The sequence below is a fragment of the Euleptes europaea genome, chromosome 4, assembly GCF_029931775.1.
Source record: "Euleptes europaea isolate rEulEur1 chromosome 4, rEulEur1.hap1, whole genome shotgun sequence".
In the NCBI taxonomy this organism is placed as follows: Eukaryota; Metazoa; Chordata; class Lepidosauria; order Squamata; family Sphaerodactylidae; genus Euleptes; species Euleptes europaea.
The window spans coordinates 10,048,023-10,072,909 of record NC_079315.1 but is presented as its reverse complement, the minus strand read 5'-3'; the positions used below and the strand labels follow the sequence as shown (position 1 = coordinate 10,072,909).

Below are 24,887 nucleotides of genomic sequence, written 5' to 3'. Positions count from 1 at the left end.
TCACCCCTCTGATGGCACGGGGTCTTTGTGTTGATTATGCCTGCCGTTTCCGACCATCAGAGGTCGCCTCACTCTCCCCCTGCATTTCCCCGCGCTTTCAGGGACCTGTTTTATCTCGAATTTGAAAACACAAGCAAAATGCAGGGAGACGCAGGGGGAGAGCGAGGCGACCTCTGACGGTTGGAAACGGCAGGCATAATCAACACAAAGGCCTGAAGTTTGTTGGAGGGGTGACCACGAAGGAAACGGCCCTGCATAAAAGGACATCAGCTTGGAGGGTTCACAGTCCTCTTGGGTCCGGGGGCAAGATCTCCTGGTCCAAGTGCTCTGTGAGTCCAGTCCTGATCAGGCCCTCCCAAGCATTTTTAGATGACCAAATTCTTCTCTAAAATGGCCATGGGTCGAAATCATGGCCACGTCGAATTTGGCCCTAGCATAGAAAGAAGTCCTGTGAAACTTCTAGGAGAACGTGCAGCAAACTCTTTACATTTGTTTCATATTGGCTTTACACATTTTAGGGGTTTTAAATGTTTTAAAACCATGTTACTATGTTGAAGTGTTTGTGAGCTGCTCTGAGCCCAGCAGTTGGCTGGGGAGGGCGGGGTATAAATAAATATAAATATAAATATAACAACAACAACAACAACAATAATAAAACCCATACAACAGGTATGGTTTGTATATTTCAATGGGCAGTGGTTCTCTGTTGAGCATCCACTTGGTGGCAAACCTGGGTTTGCCTCTGAACAATGTACGAACTGCGTTTTTCAAAAGAAACGTCTCTGCAGTGTTGCATCTGTCACATGTTTTGGTCATGAGATACGGCGCTCGTTCCGTAGTTACGCACCGATGTACTTATCGGTATCGTCCTCTTCTCCACGGCGCCTCAGCTTGGTTTCCTTTTTAACGACCGTTGCAGACAGCTGCTGTACATCCGACCCCTTCTTCAGTTTCCCTGCTTTCCCGCTGCCCTTGGCGCTGGGAGGCTTCTCCTTCTTGCCGGCAGGCTTCCCTTTTCCCTTCCCCTTCTCCTCTTTCTCCTTTTCTCGGTCGTCAGGCGGCTGCCAAGTCAGAGAATACTATGTACACATCATATTATCACAGAAAGAACTACACTGATCATTAAGCTGTGGCCTGAGCATCTATATATCAATTTTTAAGGTCATTTATGCATGGGAGTTTCATGCTCACTGGACTCACACCTTCCTGTTGGGAATCTATGAACCAGCAGTCTCCAAACTCAAATCAAGTCCCTGCCCCTTTAAATGATGCTTTGTAATTTGCTTACTGTGAGAGAAAATCCTCCCCCCAAAAACCCAACTGCCAAATAAAAATGCATTTCAAGAAGAAAAACACAAAAAGGAGCAATCTGAAAGGGGGGGGGGGAGAAATCCAAACCTCGTTTTTAAAAACCATTTTTTCTGCTCAGAAAGAGCTCCGAGGAAGCAGGAGGCATTCGAATCCCCACCTCTTTACACGCTGCTTTGTAACTGGCTACATGCTTTCTGTGACAGAAACCAAGCTTGCATGTCCCGCTCTTTGCCTTATGCACGGAGATTTCACCCGGGCTGAACTCAGGGGAGAGGGAAGAATTGGGTTAACAGAGGAACGGGAAGGTCCGGGATTTGTGAGGGCTGGCAGCGAGGTCATCTCTAATGGAAGGAAAACTCATGCATATCTTCAAGGAGCAACCAAGACAGACCAGGGGCGAATGTGAGTGAAAGCACCCATGCATAAATGACCTAAGTAATCTTTGGGCAACCTTCCTAGGACTGTAGAGAGATTAATGACATGCCAAATTAAAGCCCAGTATGTTTAGATGGGGGTGGGTGGGAGTAATTTTAATATTTTTTCTAAAAAATTCAACAAAAAAAGCCAAAAGTGGACCTTAGGTTGGATCCCATGGATGAGTTCTGCACACTCAAAAGTCCCTGCAGAAGTGAATTCTGAAATGAGTTTTCACTGTCTGCTGGCTCTAAGTGAAAGTGGCTCTAAGCATAGTTGAACTGTGGAACTCCCTGCCCCAGGATGTGGTGATGGCTGCCAACTTGGAAGGCTTGAAGAGGGGAGGGGACATGTTCATGGAGGATAGGGCTATTCATGGCTACTAGTCAAAATGAATACTAGTCATGATGCATACCTATTCTCTCCAGGATCAGAGGAGCCATGCCTATTATGTTAGGTGCTGTGGAACACAGGCAGGATAATGCTCCTGCAGTCGTCTTGCTTGTGGGCTTCCTAGAGGCACCTGGTTGGCCACTGTGTGAACAGACTGCTGGACTCTATGGGCCTTGGTCTGATCCAGCAGGGCTTTTCTTATGTTTTTATCTTCTTATTATAATTATATTATATATAATTATATTAGGTGTAGTGAAACACAGGCAGGATAATGCTGCTGCAGTCGTCTTGTTTGTGGGCTTCCTAGGGGCACCTGGTTGGGCCCTGTGTGAACAGACTGCTGGATTTGATGGAACTTGATCTGATCCTGCAGGGCCTTTTGTATGTTCTTATGATAATTATATTATATATAATTATATTAAGTGCTGTGAGACACAGGCAAGATGCTGCTGCAGTCATCTTGTTTGTGGGCTTCCTAGAGTCACCTGGTTAGCCCCTGTGTGAACAGACTGCTGGACTTGATGGGCCTGGGTCTGATCCAGCAGGGCTTTTCTTATGTTCTTATGAAAGCAAAGGGTGTCACTAATACCTCTTCTGTGTGTGCAAGACACAGTGCAAAGCATTTATTCTGAGCCAATTAAAAATTAAAATAAAATGCAGTCATACAGCGTGCTGGTCTTTAAGCATTTTTATTTCTCTATGTATGTACACAATGTTCCCTTTTCGTGTCGTTGAGTAGAATGGAACACATACTTAACACATTATGCGTTCCATTCCACTCAACGACACCAAAAGGGAACACTGTGTACATAAAGAAAAAAAATGCTTAAAGAGCAGCACGCTTGTACGACTGCAATGGACAGGATCCGCTGCAGTAGATAACAAAGCTTTGTTCAGCATTGTTAAGGAGAACGAAGAGGCTCTTAAACGCTTAGACTCTGATTATACGGGAGATAGCCAGAACTTCCTACAGTGTATTTCTCTTATTGTCAATTTATCACTTGAAAATCCATTTAATTGTCTTCCACTCTCTGTGCTTCTGATGAAGATACTTTTTGAAACAGGACAATATCCTGGATGCCTCTCTCTTTCTGATGGACTTACGATGGATTTTCTGTGGAGGTGTGTTTAGCACGTGTTCGTTAATAGTCACAGGAGCCTCTTGGGAGCCAGCGTGGTGTAGTGGTTAAGGGCATAGGAATGTAATCTGGCGAACAGGGTTTGGTTCCCCGCTCCTAAATTAAAAGAGTTTTCATCTAGACATTAGGAAGAATTTTCTAACAGTTAGAGCGGTTCTTCAGTGGAACAGGCTTCCTCGGGAGGTGGTAAGCTCTCCTTACCTGGAGGTTTTTAAGAAGAGATTAGATGGCCATCTGTCAGCAATGCTGATTCTATGACCTTAAGCAGATGATGAGAGGGAGGGCATCTTGGCCATCTTCTGGACCTGGAGTAGGAGTCACTGGGGGTTGTGAGTTTCCTGCATTGTGTAGGGGGCTGGACTAGATGACCCTAGTGGTCCCTTCCAACTCTATGATTCCTCCACATTAGCGGCAGATTGTAATCTGGAGAACAGGGTTTGTTTCCCCACTCCTCCCTATGAAGCCTGCTGGGTGATCTTGGGCTAGTCACAGTTCTCTCAGAACACTCTCAGCCCCACCTACCTCACAAGGTGTCTGTTGTGGGGAGAGGAAGGGAAGACAATACCTGTATTGTTACCCACGTGTCATTCCAAGTGACCACCAACGGTCCGGGAACATCTTGCATGCCCCCACCCTTCAACTCAATAAACATGGGGGTGACTTGCACTCCATTTACAGAACCCTAGTCTAGCCAGGACAGCTGGGTTCATCAACGGCTATTTTATTGCCCTTAGGTTTGATCTGAAAAGGCTTTTAAAAAAATTATCTGTGTAACATCTGTTTTTAGAACTCTTACAGTAAAGGTCAAGTTTTAGTTTATTTTAATCTCGCTCAGTACTCTGGTTATTTCATCCCACACCTTCTTGCCCAAACACCCTCCCTGGAGGTGGAATCAGACTTAAGTAAAAAAAAATTCAGACTTGAGCGGAATCAGACTTAAGTAAAAAATAAAATAAAATAATGTTTACAGCCATGTGGATCCCAAAGTAAAATTCAAAAAGCCACAAACACAATCCACGTAGGACCGACCCACAATGAGACATAATGTGAGGGTTCCCAACCTCCCTGTGCAAACTCCATAAAATCACTTGCTCAGACTGTCATGCAGAAACAAGGAACTTTATTGGAAGCTTCAGGTAGTACAGGCCTTACACTGGTAAAGTTGAAAGTGCTCACAGTTTCAGAAAGACAGAATTATAACCCCTACAGGAAAGCAGATGTCAAACGTATGTTATGGGAATCTACGAGATAATTGTGCATGGTACAAAACATCAAGGAACTCAGGGAGCTTGTTAGTACTATCTGCCCACCAAGGCCATGGCCGGTGGAAGGGAGTCAGTCGGAGCGAGGGAGGGATGTGGGAAGAGGGAAGAGACATTCCAACCTGGGGCCTGTCAGACGCCGCTCCTGAACCAAGGAAAGGCAAGAGGCCTGGACTGCTTTTACGAGTCCAGGGAGGGGGGGGGGGGAAACATACAAGCCAAAGGCCTTACCCAAGGCAAAGGCGTACAGACCCTCACACATAACAGCGTGCAAGCTTTTGACTTCCTCAGAACTCTTCACCAAACCAGATGTTAGAAAACAAAGAAGAGGCAAGTGACTATTACAGGCCTGGGGGTAGGGTTGCCAGGTCTCCCCTGGCCACCAGTGGGGGGACAGGTGAGTTTGTGGGGCACAATCAGAAGCATAGTTCTTTAGATCCTGGTCTACAACTGGTAGGGATGTTGGAGTGAAGAAACATAGAAACATAGAATCATAGAGTTGGAAAGAACCACCAGAGTCATCTAGTCCAACCCCTTGCACAATGCAGGAAATTCACAACTACCTCCCCCTCAACACCCCCAGTGACCCCCTACTCCATGCCCAGAAGATGGCCAAGATGCCCTCCCTCTTATGAACTGCCTAAGGTCATAGAATCAGCATTGAAGAGCCACTTCAGTTCACAGAATCATAGAAAAGAATCATAGAGTTGGAAGGGGCCACACAGGTTATCTAGTCCAAGCCCCTGCTCAATGCAAGATCAGCCTAGAGCATCCCTGACAAGTGTCTGTCCAACCTCTGCTTAAAGACTGCCAGGGAAGGGGAGCTCACCACCTTCCTAGTTAGCTGATTCCACTGTCAAACAACTCTTACTGTAAAAAAATTTCCCTAATATCCAGCCGTATCCTTTCCACCCACAATTTAAAGCCATTATTGTGAGTCCTATCCTCCGCTGCCAACAGGAACAGCTTCCTGCCCTCCTCTAAGTGACAGCCCTTCAAAGACTTGAAGAGAGCAATCACATCCCCCCTCAACTTCCTCTTCTCCAGACGAAACATCCCCAACTCCCTCATATATATATATATATATATATATATATATATATATATATATATATATATATATATATATATATATATATATATATATATATATATATATATATATATATATATATATATATATATATGTCTATAAAGTGTATATGAAACATATATAAAGCATAAATGAATTTCGTGTTTAGTCTTGGGTCCCATCCCCAAGATATTTTAAGTATATGCAAATATTCCAAAATATTCCCAAATATGGAAAGAGCTGAAATATGGAACGCTTCTGGTCCCAGGCAGTCCCGATAAGGGATACTCAACCTGTAATAGCAATGATGAGGAGTTTCCTATGAGAAAGCCAGGAGGACAAATATTTGAGGTTAGCCTCTCCCACTAAGGGGACAAGGTCATTCTCCAACAAAAGACACAAAACAGATATCAAAAGCTTTTTGCCTAGGAATATAAGTAGGATTTTTATCTCCTATGTGGCTACAATACCTTCTTTTCAGCAGCCCGCCTCAGCAGATCCTTCTGCTTGATGCAAAGCATTTGATATTTAATTAACTTGCCAATCAGAGTCACGGGAAGTGAATCTCCAGCATCCAGAATGTTTTTTGCTACCTCCATCACCTGCAGAGAAAAACAAATAAACAAATACATGTGAACTTTAGGAGTGACAAGATAAAAGATGTTGACAACGCTACAACAGGAGTGTCAAACATAAGGCCCGAGGGCTGGATCCAACCCTTTGAGAGCTCTTATCCAGGGGATGTCTGTGTTTGGTTTTCTGCACAGTTTTCTGATCCGAATTCTCAAACATCATATGCATGAGGGCTTCCCCCCCCCAAGAAATTCCAGGAGTACCTTGTGATTAATTATGCACCCCCAACCCCTGTGAATCAAGGAGCTTCTGGGTCTTTCCCCCTGAAAACACAGTCTTGTTGCAGTTTACTTGGAGGGGGTGGGTCAGCTCTCAAAGGGACTGCCCCCTGTCTGTGCATGGGCTTTTGCAAAGCTGGGTATTCCTCCTCTCCTTTCTTCAATGGCTCCCTGTCAGGAGCTGCCTTCCAGCCTCTCTTTGGTTGGTGTCTTCCTGCACATTTCATGAAGGTTTAACTCTCTCTTTTGTGCTTCGCTTTGAGGGAAGGGGTTGGCTGGGAGGGACAGACATGTGAGAGGGAGAAGCCAGAATGGACGTGGGGAAAGAAAACCAAAGTTAGGTCTATGCATGGAAATGGTGGGGATTTGCCTTGCTCTTGCCTCAAAGCAGAGTTTAAATTTGTTATAAAACAGCATCCTAGAACTGCGGGGAAAGAACAAGGCGGGAGCGAAGTGACTTCTAAAGGTTGGTAAAATCATGAATAATGCAAAGGAAGGCTCAAAGCAGTCCAGCAGGGATTGGGAGCTAAATACCCCTGCATAAATGGCCTTAGTGTCTGGTCATGGGAATAGCTAAATCCAATTGGGCATTTAAGTTCTCACATTGCTTTTTTCCGCAGTAGTCTCTGTGCCAAATGCTTCTGAAGGGGAAAAAAATTAACTTACAGAAGCAGTGCTTCTCTTAGGGCAGGGGTAGGGAATGTCAGGCCCGGGGGTCATTTAAGGCCCATGAAATCATTTGGTCTGGCCCTTTGTGGGTCCTGGCAGATCTCTAGCTCAGAAGGATCTAAGACTGGTGATCCGCCCCCTCCCGTGGACAGGAATAGCCTCTATTCAAGGCGGATGTGAGTTTGTTTTGCTGAGAAAAGGGACCTTCCCCCCCCCCTTGCAGAAGAGTCATTAGCTATGGAGCTGCTAGGACTGCTCAAGAAACTTTGTTAACCTTTTCCCACCCGGGCCATGAAGAAACGTATTTCCTCTGTACTGTACAAGAGGGCTGGGGGCGGAAGTGGTGACAATGGAGGGGTTAAAGGGGGCAGGGCCAGAATGTGCAGGGGGGGAGTTCTTAGCCAGTGTGTCCTCATTTCATCTGTGCAGGCGGAGGTAGCAGGAGCCAGCTGTAGAATCCAGCCCCAACCATGCATAGCAGGAGCAACTCCAGTGTGCGGCTGGATGGCTACGCCCGGCTGGTGCAACAGACCATCCTGTGCCACCAGGTGGGTGAGTGTGCCACCGGTTGGATGTCTGCCTGCTTCCCCGCACAGGGGGGGTCATCTGGGGCAGCTGCCTGCTTGGGGTTTGGTCGGCTAATTTTTAAGTTGATAATTTTGTATGGCCCGTGAATTATGTTATAAATATCCAAATGGCCCTTGGCGGAAAAAAGGTTCCCCGCCCCTGTCTTAGGGGATGGGGAGGCGTGTACATTATCGGTCTTTCTAATCTAAGCCCTTGGAGGGGGACTCTCTCCCCCAATTTTTCATTTTTCTTTCTGATCCTTCACACCTCTAGGTGTTGTAGAAAGGTACCTACAGATCACACCAGTGAAATCCTACGCAAACGTGGCCTTAGGATTGCACTGTGAACACTCCTTCCTATACAAATACCCCTGTTCACACAATGAAAACTAGGGACGACTTGAGCTCAATCTACAATCTGAAGCAATACAGTTAGACGTAGAAGAAGAAGAGTTGGTTTTATATGCCGACTTTCTCTACCACTTAAGGGAGACTCAAACTGGCTTACAAACCTTTCCCCTCCCCACAACAGACACCCTGTGAGGTGGGTTGGGCTGAGAGAGCTCTAACAGAGCTGTGACTTGCCCAAGGTCACCCAGCAGTCTTCATGTGGAGGAATCAAACCCGGAAATCAAACCCGGTTCTCCAGATTACAGTCCACAGCTCCAAACCACTGCTCTTAACCACTACCCTAATACACAGGGAAGTACATCAGATGAGAACCAGTATGGTGCAGTGGTTAAGAGAGATGGACACTAGTATGGAGAACCGGGTTCAATTCCCCGCTCCTCCACATGAAGCCTGCTGGGTGACCTTGGGCCAGTCACAGATCTATCAGAACTCTCTCAGCCCCCGTGGAGGCAGGCAGTGGCAAACTTCCTCTGAACATCACTTGCCTTGAAAACCCTACGGGGTGGCCATAAGTCGGCTGTGACTTGACGGCACACACACGTCAGATGTATCATTGGAGGTGATTCTGGTTTGATCTCTGGGCTCCAAACCGAACACCACTACTCTAAAGAATCTTTTACTGGCCACTGAAGAGAAACTGCCTGGAGAGATACATGGCTGATTTGATCCTGTAAGGCTTCTTTTGTTAGACGGACACCAAACATGCTCATAAGCAAGGGACACATCTGGCCAATGTTAAACAATTCAGCCATCTGATCTGGCACTGACAGAACACTGAAGCATCTATTAGACAGCCAACCACCTACGAGAATTACGTATATCGCAGTTCCTATCTGAGCTACAAGCCCCAAATCAAAGACCAATGACAGTTTCATATATATATATATATATATATATATATATATTGGGGGGGAACGGAGTTCTACCCTAGACTCCAAGAGTAACCCCCTCCTTTCTGATTCTGACGGTATGTGGCCTAATTGGGGTGGAATAAGGTTATTGAATTTTCTTTGGGCGATGACAGCTACATGAACGCACAGCTGCATTGTCCAGATGTGTGGCACTGACAAGCTGTTTTATGGCTATGTTTTTTACAGCTTGTTTCCACCAAATTTCATACATCTCACTAACATCTGGGGTCTTTTCCTCAGAGCCACGTAATGACTTAAAAATAATATGAGACACAGCACAAGAAGAGTTCACATAAGAGAGGGTTTGCTCTTGGGCTGTCTTTCTTACAGAGTTCATCTAGACGGGAAGTATTGAGAAGGAATGCCTTTACATGTAACATTTCCCGAGTTTTATTTTTTTGTAACCTAACTGGATATATTTATAGCTTTGGGATGAATGAAGTGTTATCCCAGACTTCTGACATCTTCTCGTTCCCTCACACCTTTGGAGAAATTATACTCGATTGTATATGGTGTCCATTTTGAGGTCTCGCGCAAGGACAATGAACGTTCACACAGCATGTCTGTTTCTTATCTGACACTGGCAACAATCTAAGCTTTATGGCTGGGCGCGCATAAAAGAATGTAGGTTAACTTCTGGCAGTAAACTCTGTTTCAGAACATGGATTAAGGCTCAACATAGACAACACAACTCAAACCAACAACGAGCACAACAGAAGACCCCCTATGACATACCCGTGGCCTTTCATGCGGGGACGTTTCTCCGTGGTCACCCATGCCGACTGCTTCGGGGCTTCCTTTTGATTATGCATGCCTTTCCCACCTGTCAGAGGTCGCCTCGCTCTCCCCGGGTGTTTTCCAGATGCTGATTTTAGCCAGAATCTGGAAACATGGGCAAAACGTGTGGGGAGAGCAAGAAGACCTCTGACAGGCAGGAAAGGCATGCATAATCAAAAGGAAGCCCCGAAGCGGTCGGCGGGGGTGACCGAAGGGAAACGTCCCTGCATAAAAGGCCCCAGACTGCTTTGGAAAGGACCCACAATTTCAAGAGCAAACTGCCATGCAGCATTGCATGGGGGCGGGGGTGTTTCTGTTCAAGGAAACATGAACCCAAAGTGAGTTTGTGGGGCACAACCAGCCGCATAGTTCTTTGGATCCTGGCCTACAACTGGAAAGGATGTTGGAGTGAAGAAGAGCCACTTCAGTTCACAGAATCATAGAGTGGGAAGGGGCCATATAGGCAATCTAGTCCAACCCCCTGTCCAATGCAGGATCAGCCTAGAGCATCCCTGACAAGTGCTTGTCCAGCCTCTGCTTAAAGACTGCCAGGGAGGGGGAGCTCACCACCTCCCTAGGGAGCTGATTCCACTGTCAAACAACTCTTACTATAAATTTTTCCCCTAATAACCTTTTCACCCTCAATTTAATCCCATTATTGTGAGTCCTGTCCTCTGCTGCCAACAGGAACAACTCCCTGCCCTCCTCTAAGTGCCAGCCCTTCAAAGACTTCAAGAGAGCAACCATGTCTCCCCTCAACCTCCTTTTCTCCATACTGAACATTCCAAACTTCCTCGGCCTTTCCTCGTAGGGCTTGGTCTCCAGGCCCCTCATCATCCTTGTCGTTCTCCTCTGCACCCGCTCCATTCTGTCCACATCCTTTCTGAAGTGAGGCCTCCAGAGCTGCACACAGTACTCCAGATGCGATCTGACCAATGCAGTGTACAGCGGAACTATGACATCTTCCGATTTGGATGTAACCCCTCTGTTGATGCACCCCAAAATCGCATTAGCCTTTTTTGTCGCTGCATCACACTGGCTGCTCATATTTAACTCATGGTCCACCCATACCCCAAGAACTTGCTCAAACACATTGCTACCCAGACATCCATATTGGATGGGCCAAGAGTTGTCCAGTATGGTCCTCTGCTACCAGGCAGAATCATTGAAGTGTTACTCAGATCAGTTCACACAACACAGACCCCAGTGTGTCAGTCTAAGAAAGCAGGTTTACCGTGCAAGGCCGGAAGCTCTAAGCGATTCACACGCGTAAAAACACTTAGACACTTTCTGACCACCAGCCTAAATTGGCAGCAGTCAATTTATAACCACCCGTTCTCGTGACCAGGATCTTCCCGCCTCCCCCCATTTTTACTCTCTCCTTTAGGACAATTGTCCAATACAACCCTACTGTCCGCTGAGTCAGTGTGGTGTAGTGGTATGTACAGGAACTGTACAGTTCTGCATCTGCTTGGCCTTTTGTCCTTCACGGACTTAACTTTTTATCTTAATCCGGCATCCCATTCTGGAGACACCTAGAATCATGGGTGGTATCCAGCATTCTGCTGGTGGAAAAAAAGGTAGGGAAAGGACCCGATGATCACCCAAAAATGGCTACGATGGGAATCAGGAGAACTGCATGGACCAACGCCCTGCGGGACCTGGGCTGTAGTAAAGAGGAGAACTGGGGAAGACGGCGTGAAAAAGCTGGATGGATCCAACCTGATGAATCAGAGGAATGGGAGCAGAAAAAAGGGTCTACTTGCCTCGTAATACAAAGGTGTTAGACCTTCTTTGACTTTCTTGGCTTTTACATTTTCAGCATCCATAATCTGTAAAAAAACAAAACACACACACGTACACAAAGTGCCATGAACTGAGTGAATTCTTGGAACTGCTTATGTTCATCAATGTTTCTAAAAAAATATTCTGAAACTAGGATATGATGGTTGGTTTAAGATGCAGGTGGATCCAAGGAGCCAGTTTAGTTGTAACCAAAGGCTTGGGGGACACCGCATGCATTTTTTAAATTTATTTTTTCTTGGATCAACAGTGCTGTTTCACAAACTGACCACTGAGGCTAGATGCTCACCATTAGCCTGAAGAACACCCTAAGCCCCTGACTGAGTAATAACAGAGTCTGTTACATAAAACAGAGTTTGTTAGTTGGAGATTGTAACATCTCCCAGTCGAAGAGGAAACTGGTCGTGAAAGCACAGTGCTTGAGAAACATCAGGCAGAAACTGCAATTATACCACACCTACACTTCTGTATGGAAGGGAAGGCAGAGAAGAAGAGGAAGAGGAAGAAGAAGAGTTGGTTTTTATATGCTGACTTTCTCTACCACTTAAGGGAGACTCAAACCGACTTACAACCACCTTCCCTTCCCCTCCCCACAACAGACACCCTGTGAGGTAGGTGGGACTGAAAGAGTGTGACTTGCCCAAGGTCACCCAGCTGGCTTCACGTGTAGAAGTGGGGAAACAAATCCAGTTAACCAGATTAGCCTTTGCCGCTCATATGGAAGAATGGGGAATCAAACCCGGTTCTCCAGATCAGAGGCTACCGCTGAAAACCACCGCTCTTAACCACTTCACCACGCTGGCTCGTCAGATCTCGGAAACTAAGCAGGGTCGGTACTTGGACGGGAGACCATCGAGGAGCGCTCTGCAGAGAAGGCAATGGCAAAACCACTCTGTTTCTCACTTACCTTGACACACACACACATATGCTCCTGTATCAGTTATGGAGAAAAAGAAGTCATAAATTCTTTGGCTGGACAGATGAAGTTATAGGAGAGATTACCTGTGCAATCTTAAACAGTTGCACCCTTCAAAGTCCATTAAAGTCAATGGGCTTAGAAGGGTGTAACCCTGCCAAGCATTGTACTCTAACTTACAGATTTCAGCTGAAATTCCTGGAAGTAAGAGCAGTTTGATGATGGAACTAGTAACCTAGAGCAGGGGTGTCAAACTCAATTGTTACGAGGGCCGGATATGACATAAATGTCACTTGGTCGGGATGGACCACATCTTGCCTGCCCAGATCGAGAGTGGGGGGGGGGTGGCTGCTTTGGCCGGCTCGCAGGCCGGATAAGAGCTCTCAAGGGGCCTGTTCCGGCCCCGGGCCTTATGTTTGACACCCCTGACCTAGAGGAAATGGGCGGGCTCTTCCTTGGTGGAGGTTTCAAGGACAGGTTGGGCAGCCATTTGTTTAGGATTCTCTAGCCTTGATACTCAAACCCCTCAGACCATTGTCAACGCTACACGATGGTGGAATGTGCCATTAAACTGCAGCTGACATGGCGACCTCTCAGGGGTCTTTTGAGGCAAGAGATGAATAGAGGTGGTTTGCCATTGCCTGCCTCTGTGTAGCGACCATGGACTTCCTTGGTGGTCTCCCATCCAAGTACTCACCAGGGCCAACCCTACTTAGCTTCCGAGATCTGACAAGATCAGGCCACCCCAGGCTGCCCAGGTCATGGCATCAACGCTGAATACCTCTTCTAATATTCCTTCCCAAGATATCACGCTGAAGAGCCTCCGCAGTGGAAACTGCACGGCGAGGGACAGAGCCTTCATGTGCAATTCGTCTTCGATTTGGTTCCCCACGACAAAGGCAATGCTTGGGATCCAATTTTCCTGTTCGAGAGTCAAAACAAACCACAGAAACGACACGTTACTGGTGTTTTCATATTCAAGAAGGGTTCACGTTATCGTTCTGTTTTCATAAGCGTTTGCCACGCTTACTGTGCAGATTTACGAATGTGAGAGAGTTCGCTGCCACCAGGTGGCAATATGACACCACCGAGCGCACCATTTTCTCCAGGACAAAGTTCAGCAACAAATTTTATAACTTGGAGAAGGAAAAGACGCACTTGCGCTTGGAAAAACAATAAAGCGAAGCAATCACTAAAATTCATGGGTCTGTAAGATTAAGAAATATTAAAAATGTCACAAGACACTCGAGAACAAACGGACTTCGGTATTAATATCTGCCAGGCAACGGCAAGCTCTGCTTTTAATATAACTTCCCGCATGTGCACGTATTTCCAATCAGCATAAGCTGTCAGATACGAAGAGACTGCAACTCATTGCAGTTCTCCTTTTCATGTCTTCTGTTGAGTTCTCAAGTTCAAGGGATTGTTATCCTTTGTCAGGGCCATCATGTCAATGGAGCCTCCAAAGCCATTTCACAGCCGCCGAAAGACCCCAAAAAAGCCTTTTTAGAGGGTTTTTTTGGGGTAAAAATTGGGCTTTTCACCCCATAGAGAACAGCGCAGCAGTTCTAAAAAGTAGGCACAGCAACGCCATTCTCACTGCGGGAGTTCTGGGCTGAACGGGGACAGGAAGCTACCTACAGGCATGCCCCGGGAATGCCCCTGGGATGCCCCCTGGAATGCTGGCGTGGGCCTTTACGCCAGTATGACGCCGGCAGAAGGCCCAGCTGGCACCCTAGGACTGAGCTGCCACGGCAGTGCCGGGAGACCAGAGTCCAGGACTCCCCACCGGTGCGGCCCCTTCCTGGCCTCATGAGGACTTTTGTCCTCGAAGGTTAGGAATATGCTGTTAAAATATGGTAGCTAATGAATACACATTGGCCATTTTTGCATGGCAATTATCAGCGCGTTCCAGGCTGAATTGCCCCACATATTTTTTTGAATTTTTCACATTCCGGAACCGTCATTCCGGAAGTGACTGCGAAGCCAGCGCATACCTGTTTGCATTACTAAAGAGCCCATTTAACGCAACCTTTGGTGTTTGCCCCGAAGAATCCTCCTGAAGGAACCATGCAAAATAACAGCGGTGGGATAGCAATGCACATGCTAATGGCTATGCAAACAGGAACAAAGGAGCAAGCAAGTGGGGCTGGGGGTGGAATTTCTCCTTTTGCGTCGGGACCGTGAATAGGCATTTTTAAAGTCACATTTTAGAAAAGAGCTTTGAGCGAGCATCAAAATTGACCATGCATAAATGGCCAGTGTTTTACTGGGGTTACTTTGGTTGTTTCCTGTTTTCACACAGAGTAAATAATTGTAGTCCATATGGGTAACTTTATTAGTCTGTTAGCAGCAAAGTAAAACAGAAGTCTGCTGCCTCTTCAGAGACTAACCTTTATTTTGGTGGAAGGAGCTCTGGGCATGAAAGCTTCAGATGGAATAAATGCCGTGAGTCTCTAAAATGCCACTTGATTCCTGTTTTGCTTTGTGACTCAGAAATAAGTCCCATTAAAATCAGACAACAGGACTTCGTTCCAAGTATATTTTAAGACTATGCCGTGAATCGGGGTTCCCCGATGCGGTGTCCGTGGACACCATTCTGGGTTCCCACCAAATATTTTTAGAAAGTGGGTGGGGCCAAGTGAAGCTTTTGCCCAGCAGGGCTTCTGATTGGCCACTGGAGATCTGATTGACTGTGCAGAATTTTTTAAAAAGAAACCATTGCTTTGGTAGCAGCTGCTACCAGATCACAAGGATCTTTGCTGTGACAGTGCATGCAAATTTTTAAAATAACAATACGTTCATTTTAAAAGGCATCCTGCTTCTACCAGAAATGTTGAAGAGCTTCTTTTAGAGTTATGTATAATCTCACTCTCTGGCATTTTTTGGTTGGCTCCGTGTCCTGCATCAGCTGTTTTGTTACTGCCACCCACCACCCTGTGTCAGGGCTCCAAAGACTCCCGTAGGCTCAAACAGGTTGGGGACCCCTGCTGTAAATCTATTAATAGGTTTGGGGTCAGGGCTAGAAAAGATTCTGAAGTGTAAGGATGTGTCACTGACAACCAAGATCAGGTTAATTCAAGCCATCGTATTCCCTATTACTATATATGGGTGTGGAAGCTGGACATTGAAGAAAGCTGATTGGAAGAAAGTTGACTCCTTTGAAATGTGGTGTTAGAGGAGAGTGTTACGGATACCGTGGGCTGCCAAAAAGACAAATCAGTAGGTTATAGATCAAATCAAGCCTGAACTGACCCTAGAAGCTAAAATGACTAAACTGAGGCTATCATATTTTGGTCACATCATGAGAAGGCAAGAGTCACTAGAAAAGATGGTCATGCTAGGAAAAGTTGAGGGCAGCAGGAAAAGAGACCCAACAAGAGATGGATGGACTCAATAAAGGAAGCCACAGCCCTCAATTTGCAAGATCTGAGCAAGGCTGTCAAAGATAGGACATTTCCGAGGACGCTGATTCATAGGGTCGCCATGAGTCGGAAGCGACGGCACTTAACACACACATGCACAGGACTGGGCTGCTGATGTCCCGGTAATGTTTAGGGCTGAATCAGTTTGGACTTGGTTCTTACAATTCAGCTGCACTTGAACACTGGGGTCTTGCAATGCTTCAGTCTAGACAGATCTCTATATCACCTAAAAGTCTGCGATCTTAGTACTCAATCAGTAACAAAGGTCAATTTAGCTCAGTGGTGTGTTTTTTCAGAAGTATATGCTGCCTGCCAGTCTTGAAGGCCAACACACACCCCTTTCTCTTTGACCAACATCCAGTTTAGAATCCATAGTGAATGCCTGGTGGTTGTTTCCACCAAAATAACCCCTCAGTTCCAAACTGGGGATAGTATGAAGAAGGCCAATGCCGATTCATTCCTGGATGTCCCACCATCTGAAGCTGCATGTCTTCTCAGGGAGCTGTACCACACTGCTTATTGACTCTCTGGCAGTGGCTGAACATTTGTAGCAGGGAGGGCTGTGGCTCAGTGGTAGAGCCTCTGCTTGGCATGCAGAAGGTCCCAGGTTCAATCCCCGGCATCTCCAGTTAAAAGGACTAGGCAAGTAGGCAATGTGAAAGACCTCTGCCTGAGACCCTGGAGAAATCCCAACAGCAAATACAGCACGCAGGCTATATAACAAAAGTTAATCTTGTTTGCACAGAATGTGTTCAAAAACACCAAGTAAATGACAACACAAATACAGCTGATCAAGCTCCAAAAGTATACAAGTTATACAACTAACAAAGCAAAATCCAAATACAGGAATCCAGGTCTTCCATAACATACAATTTTCTTGTTAAACAAGTCATTTCAATTGCAGGTCAGCGTTCCGATGACAGGTAAATCGCAGGTGACAGTCAAAATAGGATCACTGATAGGAGTAAAGATCAATCAGACTAAGATCCTGGATATAATTTCATCCGTTTATGCAGCAAGCTTCATCAGTCAATGATTGTCCAATTTCTTTATAAGTAAGGCTTTAAAGTATCGCCATAGGCGTAAATAATCTTATATAAATAATCTTAATTTTGGAGCTTGATCAGCTGTATTTTTGTTGTCATTTACTTGGTGTTTTAGAGCACATTCTGTGCAAACAAGATTAACTTGTGTTATATAGCCTGCATGCTGTGTTTGGTATTACAGCACAGTTCTATTTTTGAGACACTGGAGAGCAGCTGCCAGTCTGAGTAGACAATACTGACTTCGATGGACCAAGGGTCTGATTCAGTATAAAGCAGCTTCATGTGTTCATGTGTCCACTCCAAACTTCTATCTGAGATAGGAAACTGGTGATACAAAAGATGCATCTGCAGTGTTAGATTATCCATCCATTCAGATGTCAACCTTGATGTGGAATGTGTGTGTAGCCCTGTGCACTTGTTAAAGCGAATGCTCATACACCCTGCATGTATATCCGTACACCTGTTTGTAAGGAAAAGCCGATGCATTTTCACTTTACAACTAACTAGGAACCAATCCATGGATAAATTTGGGGTTTAAATTACATGTTCAGCAATAAAGGTAAAGGTTAAGGTCCCCTGTGCAAGCACCGGGTCATTCCTGACCCATGGGGTGACGTCACATCCCGACGTTTACTAGGCAGACTTTGTTTACAGGGTGGTTTGCCAGTGCCTTCCCAGTCATCTTCCCTTTACCCCCAGCAAACCGGGTGCTCATTTTACCGACCTCGGAAGGATGGAAGGCTGAGTTGACCTTGAGCCGGCTACCTGAAACCGACTTCCGTTGTGATCGAGCTCAGGTCGTGAGAACTTTTGACTGCAGTACTGCAGCTTGCCACTCTGCGCCACAGGGCTCCTATGTTCAGCTCTACATGCATGTAATATCACATGCGAATTGATGCATACATAAAGAAAAATCAAGTGCACAGTGTACGTGCATTGCCCGTGCATTCACTGTAACTTCCGGTCTGGATTTGTGTACGTTCAGAGCTTGGATTATTATTTCTTCCTCCAGGACTAAGGCAACAATCCTGCACACCTTTATTTGACTTCTGAATCTGTGCATTAATTTACTGGATTCACACAGATACACCAAGTCTCTTATAATACATATTAATTTATGAGAAAGGCAGGAACTTTCCAAAGGTGGTTTCAGCATGCTAATGTATTGTAAACACATCTTTCTAAATACCTCCCTTAGATCAAACATTGACACAGAAGCAAAATGGGGCATTTAATGCTCAGAATTAGTACTTTAAAATCCTATTGCTTGCTTTTCAGAAAGGGAATAAACTTCAGTGTTTTTTATTAAAATGACAGACACCAGAACTCGACAATATAGCCCACCTACTCCAGAAGAACGATAAAGAAAGGATGTAAATGGCTAAAACTACAAATAGAGGGAACACAGGATGGAAATAACACCAAATCCAGTTAAGTGTCTTGCAGAGGAATTTCAGCTTTGGTAGTTTAAAAACAAACAAACAAAACAACTAGCAACACCAAAGGCTAGTGAGTGATTCTCCTTTTTTACTTGAGCGAAATCTGCAAATAACCTCTGAGTCAACAGGCTTAAGAATATGTTGTAAAGGCAGAGAGTCTACGCAATGCAACCTGGAAATAAAGCCAATGGCAGAAACAGGACTTCCTGCCACGTAAGGCTGCGACCTTGTGCAGTGTAAATAAAGGCCCAACTGCAGGAACGAGACTTGCTCCCGAATAAACATGCCCCCCAAAAACAAATCAGTGGGTTTTAGATCAAATCAAGCCCGAACTGACCCTAGAAGCTAAAATGACTAAACTGGATTTGGGAAACAGGGCAAAGCAAAACAAAAATCGGCACCCCACATTTACCTGATGATCAATCCCTGATTATATTGGACTATTCGGGTGTCACTGGCCACCCAGATTAAGTTAATTCATGCCATCGTATTCCCTGTTACTACGTATGGGTGTGAAAGCTGGACAGTGAACAAAGCCGATAGGAAGGAAGTAGATTCCTTTGAAATGTGGTGTTGGAGGACAGTGTTATGGATACCGTGGACTGCCAAAAAAAAAAACAAATAAGTGGGTTATAGATCAAATTATAAGAACATAAGAAAGGCCCTGCTGGATCAGACCAAGGCCCATCAAGTCCAGCTCTCTGGTCACACAGTGGCCAACCAGGTGCCTCTGGGAAGCCACAAACAAGACGACTGCAGCAGCACCATCCTGCCTGTGTTCCACAGCACCCAATATAATGGGCATGCTCCTCTGATACTAGAGAGAATAGGCATGCATCATGACTAGTATCCATTTTGGCTAGTAGCCATGAATACCCCTTTCCCCCATGAATATGTCCACTCCCCTCTTCAAGGCTTCCAAGCTGGCAGCCATCACCACATCCTGGGGCAGGGAGTTCCACAATTTAACTATGTGTTGTGTGAAAAAATACTTCCGTTTATCTGTTTTGAATCTGCCACCCTCCAGCTTCGACAGATGATCTCGCGTTCTAGTATTATGGGAGAGGGAGAAAAGCTTCTCCCTGTCCACTCTCTCCAAACCATGCATAATTTTATAGACTTCTATCCTGTCTCCCCTCAGCCGCCTTCTTTCCAAGCTAAACAGCCCTAAGCGTTTTAACCACTCCCCATAGGGCAGTTGCTCCACCCCCCTGATCATTTTGGTTGCTCTTTTCTGCACCTTCTCAAGCTCTGCAATATCCTTTTTTAGGTGTGGTGGCCAGAACTGTAACACAGTATTCCAAGCGTGGTCTCACCATAGATTTGTACAAGGGCAGTATGATAGCAGCCTGAACTGACCCTAGAAGCTAAAATGATTCAACTGAGGCTATCGCATTTTGGTCACATTATGAGAACACAAGAGTCACTGGATAACGGCAACTGTTTTATAACAAGTATGGATGATAATGTTTGTATTCCAGATTTGTTCATAAAATCATCATGAATAGTACTGTATTTAAATTATAGCTAAGTGTAGAAACATAGGGGGTTACCGCACTTGTATTCCCAGCGATGTATTAAGAGTTTGAAAATGTTATAAAAAATACTGTTTGCACTTTCTATGTATTCCCACCGATGTATTAAGAGTTTGAAAACGTTATAAAAAATACTGTTTGCACTTTGGCCCCTTTAGCTGTGAAGACGTCTTCCAACCATTTATAAGCAGTGGTATTCAAAAACCCTTTTAAAGCGATGTTTTTTACAACATTTTCAAACTCTTAATACATCGCTGGGAATACAAAGTGAGGTAACCCCCATAGTAATAGATGTGTGTGTGTAAAGTGCCGTCAAGTCGCAGCCGACTTATGGCGACCCCTTTTGGGGTTTGCATGGCAAGAGACTAACAGAGGTGGTTTGCCAGCGCCTTCCTCTGCACAGCAACCCTGGTATTCCTTGGTGGTCTCCCATCCAAATACTAACCAGGGCTGACCCTGCTTAGCTTCCGAGATCTGACGAGATCAGGCTAGCCTGGGCCATCCAGGTCAGGGCATAGTAATAAATACAATGCAGTAATAGTTAGATGAGTTCCAGAGCAATAATGGTTTATAAAAAGAAAATATCTGATTGAAACCATAAGTTTTATTTAGCATGATCATGGAGATAGGTTACAAGGTACGCATAAAATGTAAAACTATCCCTTCTTGTTTTCCCTTTCCCCTCCTATTCCCTCTTTTAATTCTGTATCCTAAAAATCAATAAAAAAAATTTTTTTTAAAAGAGTCACTGGATAAGACAGTCATGCTAGGAAAAGTTGAGGGAGGCAGGAAAAGAGGAAGACCCAACAAGGGATGGATGGACTCAGTAAAGGAAGCCACAGCCTTCAATTTGCAAGACCAGAGCAAAGGCTGTCAAAGATAGGACATTTTGGAGGACTTTCATTCATAGGGTCGCCATGAGTCGGAACTGGCAAAAATGAATTTTACAAGTATAGTTAATGAATTATAGATAAAGTGTAATGTAGTTTATATAATAATAGTATAAGGTAATTCTAAATACTGTCAGAATACTTCTCCGGAAGTCCAGTGGTGGTGGGATACCCATGTAAGGTGGATGGTGGGTATACGGGCACTGTTTATGTTACATTATTATAACAGAAGATGAAAAATTGTAGTTTAAGTGCTCTCTTTGTAATTTTTGTATTTTTGTATTTTTTTTTTAGTTATTAGTTTATGTGATTTATAATTTGTAATTTATGTGATTTATAATTTATATATATATATAAAAGGGGCATTTCGGAGGACTTTCATTCATAGGGTCGCCATGAGTCGGAAGCCACTTGAGGGCACTTAACACACACACACAAGCCTGCTTCGGGTTAGGGTTGGGAGGAAGCCCTGAGACCCCCGCGACCCCCGAGAGCTGCCCCTGGAGTTGCAAAGAGGCGCCCAAACCGGGGGTTGAGGCGCCGGGTCCCCTCGAGCCCATCCAGCCCACCCCCCGACGCCGCCCACGCACCTCCTCCAGGCGCGCCGTCACCAGGCCGGACTCCCAGTTTTTGGAGCCGGCCCCCGGCGCCGCCGCGGCCCCGCCGCCCGCCCCGCTCTTGGGCCGCTTGGGAGCCATCCCCGGCCGCTCCGCCGCCGACGCCGCCGACGCCGGGATGGGGAAGCCGGACGGTCGCCTTGGCAACGGCGGCCCGGCCGCCTTGGTGCGCCTGCGCGCGCGCTTCCGCGGCCGGCTCGCGCTTCCGCGTCGCCGTGGCAACCGCGGCCCGGCCGCCTTGGTGCGCCTGCGCGCGCGCGCGCTTCCGCGTCGCCGTGGCAACCGAGCGGCCTACCTAGGCCTTTGCGGGCGCCTGCCCTTTTCACCCCAGCCACCCGCGTGGTCTCGATTCAATACACATTAGCCTCAAATATTGATCAGGTTTATTGTTTTTCATGGTGTGTTTTAATTTTATACTGTATGCGCGTGTTTCATATGTTGGTAGCCGCCCTGAAAAGTTGAGGGCAGCAGGAAAAGAGGAAGACCCAACAAGGGATGGATGGACTCAATAAAGAAAGCCACAGCCTTCAATTTGCAAGATCTGAACAAGGCTGTCAAAGATAGGACATTTCGGAGGACTTTCAATCATAGGGTTGCCATGAGTCGGAAGCGACTTGACGGCACTTAACACACACACACAGCCGCCCTGATCCTGGCTTTGCTGGGAAAGAGCGGGGCATCAATAAATGTGTGGTTCCCCCCCTTCATGATGGCCATTTATGCCTGGGAGGTTTTGCCTTGGGTTTGCCGCTCTCTAGATGCGCATTTTCCCTATCGGAATGCTCAAAACTCTGCATGGAGGGGCTTAATTTTGAGTTTTGAGAATTTGGATGGGGGGAAATGCGCATCTAGAGAGCGGCAAACCCAAGGCAAAACCTCCCAGGCATAAATGGCCACGATGACTTTATCTTGATAAAAGTGACAGTGTTCTTGAAAGATATGCTTTCAAGAGCACTGTCACTCAGTCTGTCTGTCTGCCTATCTGGCCGTCCATATACCTACTTGCCTACCCACCCACCTACCTACCTACCTACCTACCTACCCACCTATCTCTATACATTTATATTAGGTGCTGTGGAACACCGGCAGGATGCTGCTGCTGCAGTCGTCTTGCTTGTGGGCTTCCTGAAGGCACCTGGTTGACCACTGTGTGAAAAGATGGCTGGACTTGACAGGCCTTGGTCTGATCCAGCATGGCTTTTTTATGTCCTTGTGATCTGTCTGTCTGTCTGTCCATCCGTCCATCCAATCCATCCATCCATCCATCCAATCCATCCATCCATCCATCCATCCATCCATCCATCCATCCATCTTTGCGATGTCGTAAGTTCCGTTTAAGGAGCTTATTTAAGGTGCTTGTTTGTAGAAGAGGAAATCAGTGCCCTGTTCACAGGGTATATATTTTAAGAGCACTGTCACTTTTAAGATAAATCACGATGGGTAGTGTTGGATTTGATCCAGGCCCAATGGATCGATATTGTGGTTAGAGAGAATCAGGTCAAGCACACAACAAAACAGAGTCAAAGACTTTTCTCTTAATCAAACAAAAATCCTTTACTTTCCTAAAAATAGGGAGGGTTACATGGAGTAAAAACAAATAACAATCTTTCTGTCTAGTTCCCTATAAAGCATGCTAGGAATACTAGCAGGCGCTAAGGCTTAAATCCCTTTTGTCTGCATCCCAGCTCAGGAGAGCTAAGAACAGGCATCTTGCTTCTGTGAGATTCAAAAGTAACTAACACATCCTGCCCAAAAGTTTCACACCTTTAACAAAGGAACAGGGTAATAAACAATTCTGACTCCGTGCCTTTCTGCACGTTTGCAATGGCGATTCCCTAGCCAATAGTATGCTCACATCTGTCTTTTACCTCATCATCTTGAAACTATCTAAACTGTTGATATAAACAAGTTAACTCTAACTGCCTTGACAGAAATGGAACTCACATTGAATCCCTAACAGGTAGCTGTGTTAGTCTGTCACTAGCAGTAGAAAAGAGCAAGCGTCCAGTAGCACCTTAAAAGGCTAACAAAATTTCTGGCAAGGTATTGAGCTTTGAGTATCTGAAGAAGTGAGCTATGGCTCACGAAAGCTCATGTGTGTAAAGTGCCGTCAAGTCGCAGCCGACTTATGGCGACCCCTTTTTGGGGTTTTCATGGCAAGCTACTAGCAGAGGTGGTTTTTGCCAGTGCCTTCCTCTGCACAGCAACCCTGGACTTCCTTGGTGGTCTCCCATTCAAATACTAACCAGGGCTGACGAGATCAGGGTAGCCTGGGCCATCCAGGTCAGGGCTCACGAAAGCTCATACCCTGCCAGAAATTTTGTTAGTCTTTAAGGTGCTACTAGACTCTTTTCTACTTGTCAAGATAAAGTCATCATGGGGAAACACACACACATTTATTTATTTGGTTTGATTTATACCCCGCCCTTTCCTGGAGAAGCCAGGCTCAAGGCGGCTAACAGCATATAATACACACGCATATAGTATAAAATTAAAATATACAATGAAAAACAATAAACCTAATCTAAACGAATAGGTGTATACTGTATAGGCAGGTTGCCAGGTCCCTCTTTGCTACCTGTGGGAGGTTTTTGGGGCAGAGCCTGAGGAGGGCGGGGTTTGGGGAGGGGAGGGACTTCTATGCCATAGAGTCCAATTGCCAAAGCGGCCATTTTCCCCAGGTGAACTCATCTCTATCGGCTGGAGGGGAGATCAGTTGTAATAGCAGCAGATCTCCAGCTACTGCCTGGAAGTTGGCAACCCTACCTATAGGCAGATGGCACCCTACCATCTGAAAGGGAAAACTTTCCCACGTGATGGCAGGACAAAAATGACAATGGGAGGGTCTACCAGCTAGAAGCAGTCCCCCTTTTGGTACTGTGAACATGGCAGGGTTCTTAAGAGGGTTAAGGAATGACATTTGTTTCAATGCGATACACGTTTCTAGCTGTGACCTTCGTAGTTTGTTATTCCTTTTTTTTTAATTGCTCTCAAGTCACAGTTAGTATAAAAAACTTGCAGCCACAATGGCCAAAAATATGTCAAACAAAATCATAAGAATATTCTATAGGCTCTACATTACATGTACAATCATGCTGTCACCGTCATGCATATAGTCAATTTCACCATTCAAATTAAAGAATCCAGAACATACAATGTCTCTTAAGTATATCACAGTCTTCAAAAGTCCAACAGTAGCCTTTTGTCCAGAGTACAGCTTGCGCATCAAAACAATCAGATGTTGTGGCTCACTGTGTATGTGTGTGTAAAGTGCCGTCAAGTCACAGCTGACTTATGGCAACCCCTTTTTTGGGGGGTTTTCATGGCAAGAGACTAACAGAGGTGGTTTGCCAGCGCCTTCCTCTGCACAGCAACCCTGGTATCCCTTGGTGGTCTCCCATCCAAATACTAACCAGGGCTGACCCTGCTTAGCTTCTGAG

The 24,887-nt window shown here is 45.7% G+C and overlaps 1 protein-coding gene across 1 annotated transcript in view; it reads right to left on the bottom strand.

Moving 5' to 3' along the window:
- The window catches only part of SPAG17 (sperm associated antigen 17), a 114,195-nt gene extending 92,667 nt beyond the window's left edge, over positions 1-21,528 (bottom strand). The window contains exons 1-5 of the mRNA XM_056848401.1: positions 21,421-21,528; positions 13,277-13,417; positions 11,543-11,608; positions 6,062-6,193; positions 848-1,061 (exon numbers count right to left, since the gene is read on the bottom strand). Of these exons, the coding sequence (XP_056704379.1) occupies positions 848-1,061; positions 6,062-6,193; positions 11,543-11,608; positions 13,277-13,417; positions 21,421-21,528 (661 nt within the window). The remainder of the gene's footprint in view (positions 1-847; positions 1,062-6,061; positions 6,194-11,542; positions 11,609-13,276; positions 13,418-21,420) is intronic.
- Positions 21,529-24,887: the final 3,359 nt, after the last annotated feature.